The 14,050-nt window shown below is 40.4% G+C and overlaps 2 protein-coding genes across 22 annotated transcripts in view; both read left to right on the top strand.

The window, feature by feature from the left end:
• PPIB (peptidylprolyl isomerase B) overlaps window positions 1-14,050 on the top strand; it is a 445,571-nt gene that overhangs the window by 373,871 nt on the left and 57,650 nt on the right. The window lies entirely within an intron of this gene.
• The window catches only part of CSNK1G1 (casein kinase 1 gamma 1), a 142,558-nt gene that overhangs the window by 81,671 nt on the left and 46,837 nt on the right, over window positions 1-14,050 (top strand). For all 16 annotated transcript variants that reach the window (XR_007727024.1, XR_007727023.1, XR_007727022.1 and 13 more), the window contains exons 4-5: window positions 6,610-6,761; window positions 9,205-9,439. Coding sequence is in view for 13 of the 16 variants with exons in the window: in XM_050795980.1 (XP_050651937.1) it covers window positions 6,610-6,761; window positions 9,205-9,439 (387 nt within the window). In the remaining 3 variants the exon portion in view is untranslated. The remainder of the gene's footprint in view (window positions 1-6,609; window positions 6,762-9,204; window positions 9,440-14,050) is intronic.

Raw genomic sequence — 14,050 nt, 5'->3', positions numbered from 1 at the left:
AATCCAGCACATATCTTGCCCGAGTCTCCCATTTCCTTTCCATTCCCTCATAATTATTTATAGAAAGTATCTTTTTACTGCATGTGTACCTTATGTTGCACTTAAGGATCTGCCCTTCTCCCCAGTCTCATTAAAGGATTTCATAGCATAATGTTGATTAATTAAAAATGTCTTAAGCAGTGGATTAGAGATAGCTCTGCGAAAGAAGAATGAAATATACAGGATTTTTTTTTTTTTTTTCATTTAAATGCAGCCCAGCTGATAAACCATTACTGTGTGGTAATCTCTGATCAAAGAGACAGACTTTCCTAGTGTGCCTGTGTTTGTCTTTTACCACCAGCACAGACCACTTTATGGGCAGTCATGCGAAGAAACAGGCTCAGAGTAGAACTTGCATGGGGAGCTTTCTGTACAGATAGTTCTAATAAATTACGGCTACATCTCCCAAAGAAACTTTTATGCTCAAAGGTATATTTTCTGTAAGAAAATAACTAAGAAACTTTAAACAGAGAAATCTTTTTAACTTGCCTTAAAATTCTTTCCTTCGAAAGGATTGAGTCCAGTTGTTTTGATCTGAAATAACTTCTGAAAGAGGCCTGTCACTGTATTCTGAATCCTTATGATATCTTAATCATAAAACAAAGCATACCCTTTATTTCTACTCTCTAGATATAGTGTTTTTCAGCTGAGGTTACACATCAGAATCACTTGTGGAGCAATGTTTGCTTCCACTCCTAGAAATTCTGACTCAGTAGGTAGGAGGTGAAGTCATTGCATCTCATTTTGGGTATTTTTTTTTTTTTAAGTTTTAAAGATATTTCTGATGGATACACTTCCATTTGAGTTTCACTACCAGCTTATGTTTGAATTGGTGCCACACGTTATTTCATAAAATATGGAGGTGAGTTTCATTCATAGTAGTTCTGTGGCTTTACAGAGAGGAACCCAGAAGGTAGCTAGAAGGAAATCCTGGCCATAATAAGAATTTGGGTTTTGAAAGGAACCAGTCTAAACCCCCTCTTCTTCTTCTTCTTCTTCTTTTTTTTTTTTTTGTTGTTGTTGTTGTTTTTCTTTATTTCTTCTAAAGAAAAAAAAAACACGGGATACATGTGCAGAACGTGCAGGTTTGTTACATAGGTACACGTGTGCCATGGTGGTTTGCTGCACCTATTGACCCATCCTCTAAGTTCCCTCCCCCTACCCCGCATCCATCAACAGGCCCTGGTATGTGTTGTTCCCCTCTCTGTGTCCACGTGTTCTCAGTGTTGAACTCCCACTTATGAGTGAGAACATGTGGTGTTTGGTTTTCTGTTCCTGTGTTAGTTTGCTGAGGATGATGGCTTCCAGCTTCATCCATGTCCCTGTAAAGGACATGATCTCATTCCTTTTTATGGCTGCATAGTATTCCATGGTATATATGTACCACATTTTCTTTATCCAGTCTATCATTGATGCACATTTGGGTTGGTTCCACGTCTTTGATATTGTAAATAGTGCTGCAGTAAACATACATGTGCATATCTCTTTATAGTAGAATAATTTATATTCCTTTGGGTATATACTCAGTAATGGGATTGCTGGGTCAAATGGTATTTCTGGTTCTAGATCTTTAAGGAATCACCATACTGTCTTCCACAATGGTTGAACTAATTTACATGCCTACCAACAATGTAAAAGCATTCCTATTTCTCCACAGCCTTGCCAGCATCTGTTGTTTCCTGACTTTTTAATAATCACCATTCTGACTGGCGTTGAGATGGTATCTCATTGTGTAAACCCCTTCCTTTTTACAGATGAATTAGCTAACCTAGAGAGGCTACAGAATGTGCCAGAGTTGAAAGCAGAAGCAAATACTAGATCTAAGACTCTTGAGCTCTTTCTATACTAGTATCTCGGACCTTGATCCTAGACTTGAGCTCTTTCTACACTAGGATTTCGGACCTTGATCCTCCCCTAGAAATGCTTCAAAGCCACTCAGTGGTCTAGAAGTTGCTTTGAGCATCCCAAAGCCTGCCAGTGTGTTGTGAGGTCTCAGGGTACTTAATAAAAGCAATAATGCAGCAAGCAGGAACTCTTAATTCTTCAAAGTTCCTAGGTGGGAGTAATGGGTGACATCATAGTTAGAAATTACAGATATTACTCAGAATCCTTTTGTGACTTTTTTTTTTAGTTTTTGGTAGAGATGAGATTTCACCATGTTGGCCAGGCTGGTCTCCAACTCCTGGCCTCAAGTGATCTGCCCACCTTGGCCTTCCAAAGTGCTGGGATTATAGGCATGAGCCACTGCGCCTGGCCACTGAGTGTATAATTCTAAAAATTCTTTCAAGAGAGATGGCAACTTCTGGCATGGAAACTTCTGGCAAAAGATAATCTAGATTTGATACTAAAGATTATTGAGAACAAGATCAGTTGTCTCATTTAAACTGAACCTTAAGTATTGGCAACAAGTGTAGGAAATTATGCCAATATTATATTTCTAAGCAAGCCTGACTTTTAGCTTTTACTTTAAAAAGAGGATATTATGCCCAGATTTGCAATTTAGCCAACAAATGGAGTAATGTGTTTATTAATTAGGATTAGAGTTGGCTGCTTTTTAAAAATCCAAATACAAGTAGCTCAGTCAAGGTAGAGATTGATTTTTCTTTTTGATAAAAAACATCCAGAGGGAAGAAAAGTCCAACATTGGCATGGTTACTCCACAGCCATCAGGGACTTAGATTCTTCTCTTTTTTGCTCATCTATTCTTGGCACTACTTTACATCCTCAAGATGTCTAGTGATTCTAGATGGCTTCTGGACCTTTAGAAGGTCACATCTTTCACCTTTCATTCTAGCCATCTCTCTTGAAAGAATTTTTAGAATTATACACTCAGTGGCCAGGCGCAGTGGCTCATGCCTATAATCCCAGCACTTTGGGAGGCCAAGGTGGGCAGATCACTTGAGGCCAGGAGTTGGAGACCAGCCTGGCCAACATGGTGAAATCTCATCTCTACCAAAAACTAAAAAAAAAAAAAAAGTAGCCCTAGTCCGTAGTCCCAGCTACTCAGAAGACTGAGGCAAGACTAAAACTAAAAAAAAAAAAAAAAAATTAGCCGAGTCTGTAGTCCCAGCTACTCAGGAGGCTGAGGCAAGAGAATGGCTTGAACCCAGGAGGCGGAGGTTGCAGTAAGCTGAGATCACGCCGCTGCATTCCGGCCTCAGCAAAAGAGCAAGACTCTGTCTCAGAAAAAAAAAAAAAAAAAAAAGAAGTTATGTTATTTTAAAAGAAGGGGAGGCTGGGCGTGGTGGCTCACACCTGTAATCCCAGCACTTTGGGAGGCCAAGGCAGGCGGATCACGAAGTCAGGAGATGGAGACTATGCTGGCCAACATGGTGAAATCCCATCTCTACTAAAAATTTAAAAATTAGCTGGATGTGGTGGCATGTGCCTGTCAATCCCAGCTACTTGGGAGACTGAAGCATGAGAATCACTTGAACTCAGGAGGTGAAGGTTGCATTGAGCCGAGATCGTGCCACTGCAGTCCAGCCTGGCAACCGAGCAAGACTCTTGTCTCAAAAAAAAAAAAAAAAAAAAAAGAAAAGAAAAAAGAAGGGGAGAGGCATCCTTGTAATCTCACTTTGGGAGGTCAAAGCAGGAGGATCAGTTGAGCCCAGAGATTCAAGACCAGCCTGAACAACATAGTGGGAGCTCATCTCTGGAAAAAATGTTAAAAAACTAGTCCAATGTGGCAGCATGTGCCTGTACTCCCAGCTGTTTGGGAGTCTGAGGCAGGAGGATTTCTTGTCCCAGGAGGTCGAGGCTGCAGTGAGCCATGGTCACACCACTGCCCTCCAGCCTGGGTGACACAGTGAGACCCTGTCTCAAAAGAAAAAGGAGAGGGAGAGTATATATGTGGATACTGGGCATGCAAACAGGCACTGCCACAACCTGCTTTGAAGAATATAATATTTATATTAGGAAAATAACATTTTAGTGTCATCGAATCCTTATATAGGACATAAATTTAAAAGATCCCCAAACTGCATTTACCATGTGTCTGATTAATAAAAGCAGTAAATCTCTAGGACAGAGTGTTCTGCTTTGGATGTCTCAGCAGGAGTCATTGGAAACAACTATTGAGTTTTGTGTATTTTTAAAAAACTGAAAAATGACTTCTTCAGAACAACAGGGAAAAAAAGACTCTTTGGGGCCTGGCGTGGTGACTCACGCCTGTAATACCAGTACTTTGGGAGGCCGAGGTGGGTAGATCACCTGAGGTCAGGAGTTTGAGACCAGCCTGGCCAACATGGGGAAACGCTGTCTCTACTAAAAATACAAAAATTAGCTGGGCGTGGCGGTGTGCGCCTGTAGTCCCAGCTACTCAGGAGGCTGAGGCAGGAGAATGGCTTGAACTCGGGAGGCGGAGGTTGCAATGAGTCGAGATGGTACAAGTGCATTCCAGCCTGGGCTACAGAGTGAAACTCCATCTCAAAAGAAAAAAAAAAAAAGACACTTCAAATTAAATCGTTTTCTCTTTTGGAGATAGGAAGAATCAAGACAACCACAAAAACAATTGAACAGATATTTGTTGAACTAGCAGGAGTAATGTATATTAGAGGATACAAGCTAGGAATAAACATATTTAAAGAAAATGTTCAAGTTGTTTAGGGCTTAGGCCATGCATGGTAGCTCGCGCCTGTAATCCCAGCACTTTGGGAGGCTGAGGCGGACAGATCACTTGAGGTCGGGAATTCAAGACCAGCCTGGCCAACATGGCGAAACCCTGTCTCTCCAAAAGATACAAAAAAAATTGCTGGACACCATGCCTGTAATCTCAGCTACTTGGGAGACTGAGGCGCGAGAATTGCTTGAACCCAGAAGGCGGAGGTTACAGTGGGCCAAGATTGCGCCACTGCACTCCAGCCTGGGTGACAGAATGAGACTCTGTCTCAAAAAAAAAAAGTTGTTTAGGATTTGATGAATCAAGATAGACTAATACAATATATGAAATAGTTATTAATTCCAAATATGTGAGACCTATCCTTGAGAGAAGTATGTGTTAGATGTACATCTGCCTATATCCCACCCATAGAAATAAAAAGGGAATGGGGCCAGGCACAGTAGCTCATGCCTATAATTCCAGCACTTTGGGAGGCAAAGGAGGGAGGATTGCTTGAGCTTGGGAGTTGTTCAGGACCAACCTGGGTAACATAGTGAGACCCCATCTCTACAAAAAATCAAAAACTTAGTCTGGTGTGGTAGAGCAAGCCTACAGTCCCAGCTGCTACTTGGGAGTCTGAGCTGGGAAGATCACGTTAGTCTGGGAGGCAGAGTTTGCAGTGAGCTGAGATCTCACCACTGCACTCCAGCCTGGGTGACATTGAGACCTTGTCTCAAGTTAAAACACTTAGAGGAAGAAGCAAACAATAATCTACAACATATACAACTGTAGACCACTATATACATAAATGTGTGAGATGGGAATGTTTCTGCTCTATGAAACCAGATAATTTTTTAAGTGTTCTGTAATCTTTTTTTTTTTTTTTTTTTTTTTTTTGAGATGGAGTCTCACTCTGTCACCCAGGCTGGAGTGCAGTGGCGCGATCTCAGCTCACTGCAACCTCTGCCTCCCGAGTTCAAACGATTCTCCTTCCTCAGCCTCCTGAGTAGCTGGGATTATAGGTGTGTGCCACCATGCCCAGCTAATTTTTGTATTTTCAGTAGAGACAGGGTTTCACCATGTTGGCCAGGCTGGTCTCAAAACTCCTGACCACCTTGGCCTCCCAAGCCACCGCGCCTGGCCTCTGTAATCTTATTTAATATCTACTATTCTCATGGTACCAGTTATATATTTAGTGAATGCCTCATATTTACGATGCACTTTATAAAGGAAATTTATTCACAATTTGCCACTTAGGTGAAAAAGTCTGGATTTTGGCTTCTTAATAGCTATGAATTTCAGATCTGGGGAAAACCCAGCCTTGTGTTTTTTCCCCCTTTTCCTTTCATCAGTACTTATCAGCAACCAAACACTAAGTTTTGGTTAGTTGACTTTTCTCCAGCTGATAGAAAACAAAAAACTATAGAGACTCCCTGTGAAAAGAGGGCCAGTTGTGCTGGCCTGGGGCCAGGCTGCATTCTCTGTGACCTTGCCTTTTCAATCTGAGTTCTCCATAGGGCAACAGTTCCAAATAACCCATGTGGCTATGGCAGTAAGCATAGAGAGTGCTCATGAACCAGCTAATGTAACAAGTTCTGTTAGCTGGCCTTTGAGCTCAGTGAGCCATCCTTTGAGCCTTTTACGATACTGCACTTTCAGGCATCCTTTTGGGAAGATCTAATGGATCAGGGACCATTCTCTATCTTATAGCAGTGGAAATGTTTTTGCCACTGTGGTATTAAATAACTACTCATTTGAACATATTATGCAATGACTTAGCCTTTCCCATCATTATTAGTTCCCATTGAAGCTGTTGTGCTCAATTTAAGTTTCCAATAGGGACTATGAAAGAAAATGGAAATCTCACAAATTGTACCTTTAAAAATATTTTGTTCAGTGCTAATACCGTTATCTCATATTTTGGCTTTTGTGTCTCCCACTATATACCCCCATTTCCCCTCTGCTTTCAGGTGAAGGTCTCCCACAGGTGTATTACTTTGGACCATGTGGGAAATATAATGCCATGGTGCTGGAGCTCCTTGGCCCTAGCTTGGAGGACTTGTTTGACCTCTGTGACCGAACATTTACTTTGAAGACGGTGTTAATGATAGCCATTCAGTTGGTAAGTTGGAATTGCTATTCTGGAAGAGAATAGGCTGGTTCCTCAGCCACATCCTTGTGGGCCTTTGGTGATTTACTAACCATAGCGACACATCAAGAATTAGTACTCACAGGCTTGATGGCATTCTGGGAAGCTGGCTGGGGCAAAAAGGGTAAATTCAGAGAAGTCATACTACATCTGCAATTTGCTCTATTTTAAGACTTTGCACCTTGGAGCAATGCTCTGCCCTTAACTGAAGAGGAAGTATATAATTTAGATTAGGGGAAAAGAGGATGATTAGATAGAGTTGTAAAAATGTGAATAATTTTTTTGATTTTGTTTTGTTTTGTTTTTGGTTTTTGAGACAGGGTCTCTGTCACCCAGGCTAGAGTGCAGTAGCATGATCATAGCTCACTGAAACCTCAAACTCCTAGGCTCAAACGATTCTCCTACCTCAGCCTCTGCAGCAGCTAGAACTGCAGGTGCCATGCCAGCTCATTTTTTAAAAAAATGTTGTGGAGACAGGCTCCCACTATGTTGCCCAGGCTGGTCTAAACTCCTGGTCTCAACTGGTCCTCCCACCTCGGCCTCTCAATGTGCTAGGATTACAGGCATGAACCACTGCACCCAGCCTATTTGTGTGTTTTAAATATAGCTGTAAGGTTTTGTCATGTCCTATCTCTCCCTTCAGTGTTGCAACCAAGAAAATATTGACTATATAACCCATTGCACTAACACTCAGATTCACAATTGCGTGACCAGGAATTTGCGGTAGTTCTCTGGCCTCCAGTTCTCTCAGAGACAAATTTCAGCTGAAGAGGCAGCTCTTGTAGCGCCTACCAAATTACACCCCAATACCAGTTTAATAAGCAGTTCCTACAGTTCCTTTGAGAAGTTTGACATAAGCCCTTTGGGGAATGATGCAAATGTATCTTCATTTATTTGAAATGGTAATGGTCTCTCCCACTGTCCTATAAAAATTTGGAAATGTGAGATAATTGACTTTGACTTTTGAGCCCCAAATTCAAATATCTGAGCTTCTCTTTCTCTACTAAAAGTTAGTAGAAAAGGGCTGGGCATGGTGGCTCACGCCTGTAATCCCAGCACTTTGGGAGGCCGAGGCGGGCAGATCACGAGGTCAGGAGATTGAGACCATCCTGGCTAACACGATGAAACCCCATCTCTACTAAAATATAAAAAATTAGTCAGGCATGGTGGCGGGCGCCTGTAGTCCCAGCAACTCGGCAGGCTGAGGCAGAAGAATGGTGTGAACCTGAGAGGCGGAGCTTGCAGTGAGCCGAGATCGCGCCACTGCACTCCAGCCTGGGAGACAGAGTGAGACTCCATCTCCAAAAAAAAAAAAAAAGTTACTAGAAAAGCTTAGTAGATAGAAATACTTAATAAAATTTGAAATACTCTTATGATTATTATTTTTTATTATATTTAACTTAACATAAAAACTGTAGCCCTGGCCGGCATGGTGGCTCATGTCTATAATCCCAGGACTTTGGGAGACTGAGGTGGGAGGATCACTTGAGGCCAGGAGTTTGAGACCAGCCTAGGCAACATAGACCCCATCTCTACAAAAATAATCTTCAAATAAATTTAAAACAACAAGAATGAACTGTTTTGGGGAGGCATGGTGGCTCATGCCTGTAATCCTAGCACTTTGGGAGGCTGAGGAGGGCGGATCACCCAAGGTCAGGAGTTTGAGACCAGTGTGGCCAACATGGTGAAACCCTGTCTCTACTAAAAATACAAAAATTAGCCAGGCATGGTGGCACGTGCCTGTAATCCCAGCTACCCGGGAGGCTGAGGCACAAGAATTGCTGGAACCCAGGAGGCTGAGGCTGCACTACACCCTGGGTGACAGAGCAAGACTCCATCTCAAAGAATAATAATAATTATAATAACAACAATAATAATAATGAACTGTTTCCCTGTCTCTGCTGTTAATTAGCTATGTGATGTCAGTCCAGTATTAACTTCTCTGGGCCTCACAACATTGAAAGTTGGGTTGGGTAGTCTTGTCCAACTAAGGATAGGAAGATGTGGGCAGAAGGTGAATGTGGCAGTGGCATTTGTCTCAAAGGTCACCAACAGTTTGATATCGTACCTGGGAATACTTCTTTTCTCTCAAGTGCTTAATTTTCTGAAGTAGCATATAAACAACTAATTTCATTCGTCATTTGCAAATTGTGACATTATGAGGTAAAATTGAGCTATCATTTTAGTTGACCTGTACTCTCTCACTTTCTTTTCCTAGTCTTGATATTTGTTATGTACATATTTATAACAAAATATTTTTTTGTTTACAAGTCAGTGAAGTGACTCTGGGTGATGAAAGGAGATAAATTTTATGTTATTTCAGTAATTAAAACCTTGGTCTCATTAAAGAAAATGTTTTGATGTATTTTCCTGATATACTTCTTTAGAGTATTTCCATCATTTATTTCTCTTTTAGCTTTCTCGAATGGAATATGTACACTCAAAGAACCTCATTTACCGAGATGTCAAGCCAGAGAACTTCCTGATTGGTCGACAAGGCAATAAGAAAGAACATGTTATACACATTATAGACTTTGGACTGGCCAAGGAATACATTGACCCCGAAACCAAAAAACACATACCTTATAGGGAACACAAAAGTTTAACTGGAACTGCAAGATATATGTCTATCAACACGCATCTTGGCAAAGGTGTGTTTTTTTCTGTTCCATGAAAGGGGCAAGTCATTAGAACAGTTTATTATTCCTGTAACACTTATATCGTCATTGTGCATTACAACTTGTGGTTTTTATTGCTTCACAAGGTTAAGTGATTTTTATATATGGGAAGTTGAGATGGTAAGTTAATGACTTTTCAAAGAATCCTATAGACTATGCATAGGTTCTTAATTCTTTACACTGTACTTCCAAATGTTTAGTTTCTGAGCAGTGTGAGTACTTGAATTATTGTAAAAAGAGGATAGCATTTTAGTGAGTTTAGTAATGAATTTGGTATTTACTTATGTATGACTCCATTTATGACAGTCCTGAAAAGGACATCAGGCTGGGTCAGCTGTGGGGAAGAGTGCCTCACTAAAAATGGAGTAGACTTCTGTTCACTGCACGTAGTTCTGCACAGAAGTCTTCAAGGAAGAGCTTCTGTCTTATTCAGTGAAAATATGCTTGGTTTCCCATTAGTTTTGCATTTTACTCAGGATAAACAACTTGCACAAATGTTGTCAAATGCTCTAATCAAGGCAGAAGACCTTACCTGTAAGGAACTATTCCAAGGGGGAGAGTATTTGTCAGAGAAGCCTAAGGAACAGTGGGGAGACCAAGCAGGCAGAGCCCTGAGCTTTTCTGCTTCAAAAAAAGCCTCCCTTTTTTATGTTTCGTATATTGGGCTTCGATGGAAGACTCTATTTGGAGAAAAGACTCCTAGGTGATTGAAAAAAACGTGTTTGAAAATCAATATTCTAGAGCGTACACAAGCAGAATATTCTCAGATTCCATACTCCTAGACAGAAATAATTATAAAATATTCTTAAATATTAATGAACTACTGCACACTAAGATGTATTTATTTCATTTATTTATTTATTTATTTTGAGATGGAGTCTCACTCTATCACCCAGGCTGGAGTGCAGTCATGCAATCTCAGCCCACTGCAACCTCTGCCTCCCGGGTTCAAGCAGTTCTCCTCCCTTAGCCTCCCCAGTAGCTGGGATTACAGGCATGCACCACCACGCCTGGCTAATTTTTGTATTTTTAGTAGAGACAGGATTTCACCATGTTAACCAGGATGGTCTTGAACTCCTGACCTCAAGTGATCCATCTGCCTTGACCTCCCAAAGTGCTGGGATTACAGGTGTGAGCCACTGTGCCCAGCATATTTATTTTATTTTTAGAGACAGAATCTCACTCTCACTCAGGCTGCAGTGCAGCAGTGTGATCATAGCTCACTATAACCTCAATCACCTGAGCTGGAGAGATCTTTCTCAGTCTCCTCAGTAGCTAGGGCTATTGGCGCATGCCATCATGTCCAGCTAACTTTTAAATTTTTTTATAGAGACAGAGTCTCACTATGTTCCCCAGGCTGGTCTCAAACTTCTGGTTTCAAGAGATCCTGTTGCCTCAGCCTCCCAGCGCACTGGGATTATAGATGTGAGCCACCGTGCCTGGCCTGCACTTTAATAAGTATTTTAAAGACTAATGTAATATCTACTAAGTAGCCTCATTGAGTAAACTACAGAAGTTATTCACCTGAGAAATTCAAGTGATAGTGAAGAGTAAAAAATGGCATTACAAAGTAGTATGATACAATTTGATTTGAAATTATGATGTTATCAGGATTTTTTCAGTAACCACATGGAAATCCTCACTTAAATAAATGTAATACTTTAAAATTAGACTAGAAGTCCTCTGGCTCTTATTATCAGCGTTACTGTGGACAAGTTACTTAATCTCACTGAAACTCCTCTGTAAAATGAGGGTAAAGCTTCACAGGGATATTTTAAAGGTTGAATGGATAATATATGTGAAAGCACCATGTCTGACTTAGGTCTCTTGCATAGTGCTTAGCATCCCCTTCTTCCTTCATAATGACAAGTACTTTTCCATTTTACAAGGAAACAAAAACTGTATCTTAAATAATAAACTTATGATTGTGTGGTTTAACTGACAAACTCTAGAAGTTGTTTTAATGCCCACTTCCTGGGCTCAGCCGTTCGTGTACTAATTTTATTGTTTTTAAGAGGAAAGACAAGAACAGACAAGGGATGGGTGTTCATGTTATGTTTGTATAAGATAAAGAGTAGTGGTTAAGAAAAAGTATGCAAATCCTGGCGCTCTTACTTAATAGCTATGTAATTTTGATCCAATAACCTTCTTCCCTTAGCCTTGGTTATCTCATGTATGAAATGGATATGATATTTATGCCTGTAATATATGGTTCTATGAGATAATGTATGTAAAATGTTTAGCATAATGCCTTATGATAGTAAGATCAGTCCATATTGTAATTATCCTGATTGTTATTTATTCAACAAAATCTGTTTTAAGCATCTACTGTGCATCAGACTGTTACGTCTCTTGGTGTACTGCCATTCCTGCCGGAACTTTTGAGTTTACCCCCAGACTTGGCTTACTGAGTACCAGAGTTTTCCAGGTCAAATCTAACCTGTCATCATATTTTGTATTCTCCACATTATAGAGAATACATACAGAAAGTTGTCACTGCTTTTTAAACCCTTTCCCATGCCTCAAACGATAGAGGTCTTTGTAGGAACTCTAATGCTATTGGTTTTTAAATGTGTTGCATTTTTTGTGTTGCAATGAAGAAGGGACTGGGATATGTGTTTTCAAATGGCTTTGGGAAAATCACTTCTTAGTTTTATGGAGGAGGAGAACAAGAGAAGAATCCTCCTAAACCTTACATTAGTTGCCACATCAGAGTAGCCACACTTAGTCCATTTTGTGTTGTTATAAAGGAATACCTCAGGCTGGGTCATTTTATAAAGAAAAGACATTTAAATTTGACTTAGAGTTCTGCAGGCTGTACAAGAAGCATGGCACTGGCATCTGCATCTGGTGAGGGCCTCAGGGGCCTCATGCTGCTTCCACTCATGGTATAAGGGGAAGGGGAGCAGCCAGCATGTGCAGATCACATGGGGAAGGGGGTGCTAGGCTCTTCTCACCAACCTGCTTTCTTGGGAACTCATCCCTAAGGGAGGTCATTAATCAATTAATGAGGGATCTACCCCCATGACCCAGACACATTCCATTTGGCCCAACTTTGAATATTGGGATCAAATTTCAATGTGAGGTTTGTGTGTTGGGGGATCCAGGGGAAGACAGAAATCTATTACCATAGCAGCCACCTTTCCACTGATTAAGCTGTGACTGAGACAGCCCAATTTATATTATTTAATGGTTGAAATTAGGGTGAGAACACTGGGTTGCCTTGCCCCCTGCCTTCAACAAATATATTTAACCTAAAATCAGGGATGTTATGCATGTAAACCAAGCACATCTTTCTGATTGGATGAAAGCACACTGTTCAACCAGTCAGAAGAACTGAAGAATTTTGTGTCCTGCTGGTCTCACTGGTATTGGAAACCTTTCTTCTTTGAAAATGAAAATATTCTGCATGAAGAAATGAGGGCATGTAGAAATAATGAATTGGACAAGTGTGGAGTGTTCAAAGTCGTATGAAAATAAAGCATGGCTGGTGATTTAGGTACCCTTATTTTAGGTACCTTATTTAGGTACCCTTATTTAAGTACCCTTCCTGATTTAGGAACCCTTCTTTTTCCTATTGTCCCATATTCTACAGTTCTTTTTCATAGTTCTCAGGATTTGAAAAGTTACTTTATTACTTATTCCAGTGAGTTTAAACAATTTTTTAATCTCATAATTTATTTTGCTGTGAAATCTTTTTTCTGTAGGCCTGATCAATATTGAAAATATGGAGTGTTTTGCCCTCTAGTGCTCAACTATCTAAAATTCAAACATTTGTCCAGTGAATTTTTAATAACCAAGGGGCCTCTTGTTACAGGAAGTGGATATAAAAATGGAGAGGCCATGAGTGGGTGTGATACAGTATGAGAAACTGCAGTCGTTTTTCTATCTGCCCTGCTTTGTGGGAGCCCTCCACTCACTCTCCTTGTTCTTTTCTCTTTTTCATTTGTGCATCTTTAGATTCTGTCAACACACTGTTTTTGTATAACTACTTTTTTGTTTTCAATTGTGAATATTTTATTACAAACCAGACAAGTCATGTAGACAAAGGATTCTGATGATTGTGCTGTTTTATTTCATTCTTTTTAAGATTGTTTCAATTGATGTATACCAACTCGGTTTTATGTTATTTATCTCTGTCAGGGTACCCCTCCTTTCCATTAGTAACCATCTTTTTACAACCTCCATCAAATCGCTATTTTAAAAGTTGCCTTTTCTTTCTTCATCTACCCTGTAGACTACTATTCTTTTTCATGCAAATTTCCTATAATTTAAGGCAGTAGTTAAACATATTGTACTTCTGTATTTTGAGTTAGCTGAGTGGCTTTCTCTGGCTCTCTTGGGTTTTACTTTCTATACAAAGAAAGCACAATCAAGTTGAAGGTAGCCTCTTAGTCTTGCTTCTGTCGTTTATTCTGATAAAGCCCTAAACTTGATTCTGAAAAATAAACACATAAAATGTCTGAGATGGGCCAAGTGTGGTGGCTCACACTGTAGTCGCAGCACTTTGGGAGGCCAAGGCTGGTTGATTGCTTGATTGGCCCAGGAGTTCCAGACCAGCCTGGGCAACATGGCAAAACCCAG

The sequence above is a fragment of the Macaca thibetana genome, chromosome 7, assembly GCF_024542745.1.
Source record: "Macaca thibetana thibetana isolate TM-01 chromosome 7, ASM2454274v1, whole genome shotgun sequence".
NCBI classification, from domain to species: domain Eukaryota; kingdom Metazoa; phylum Chordata; class Mammalia; order Primates; family Cercopithecidae; genus Macaca; species Macaca thibetana.
Note: the sequence above shows the minus strand (reverse complement) of the source record. Positions and strands in the feature narration are given on the sequence as shown.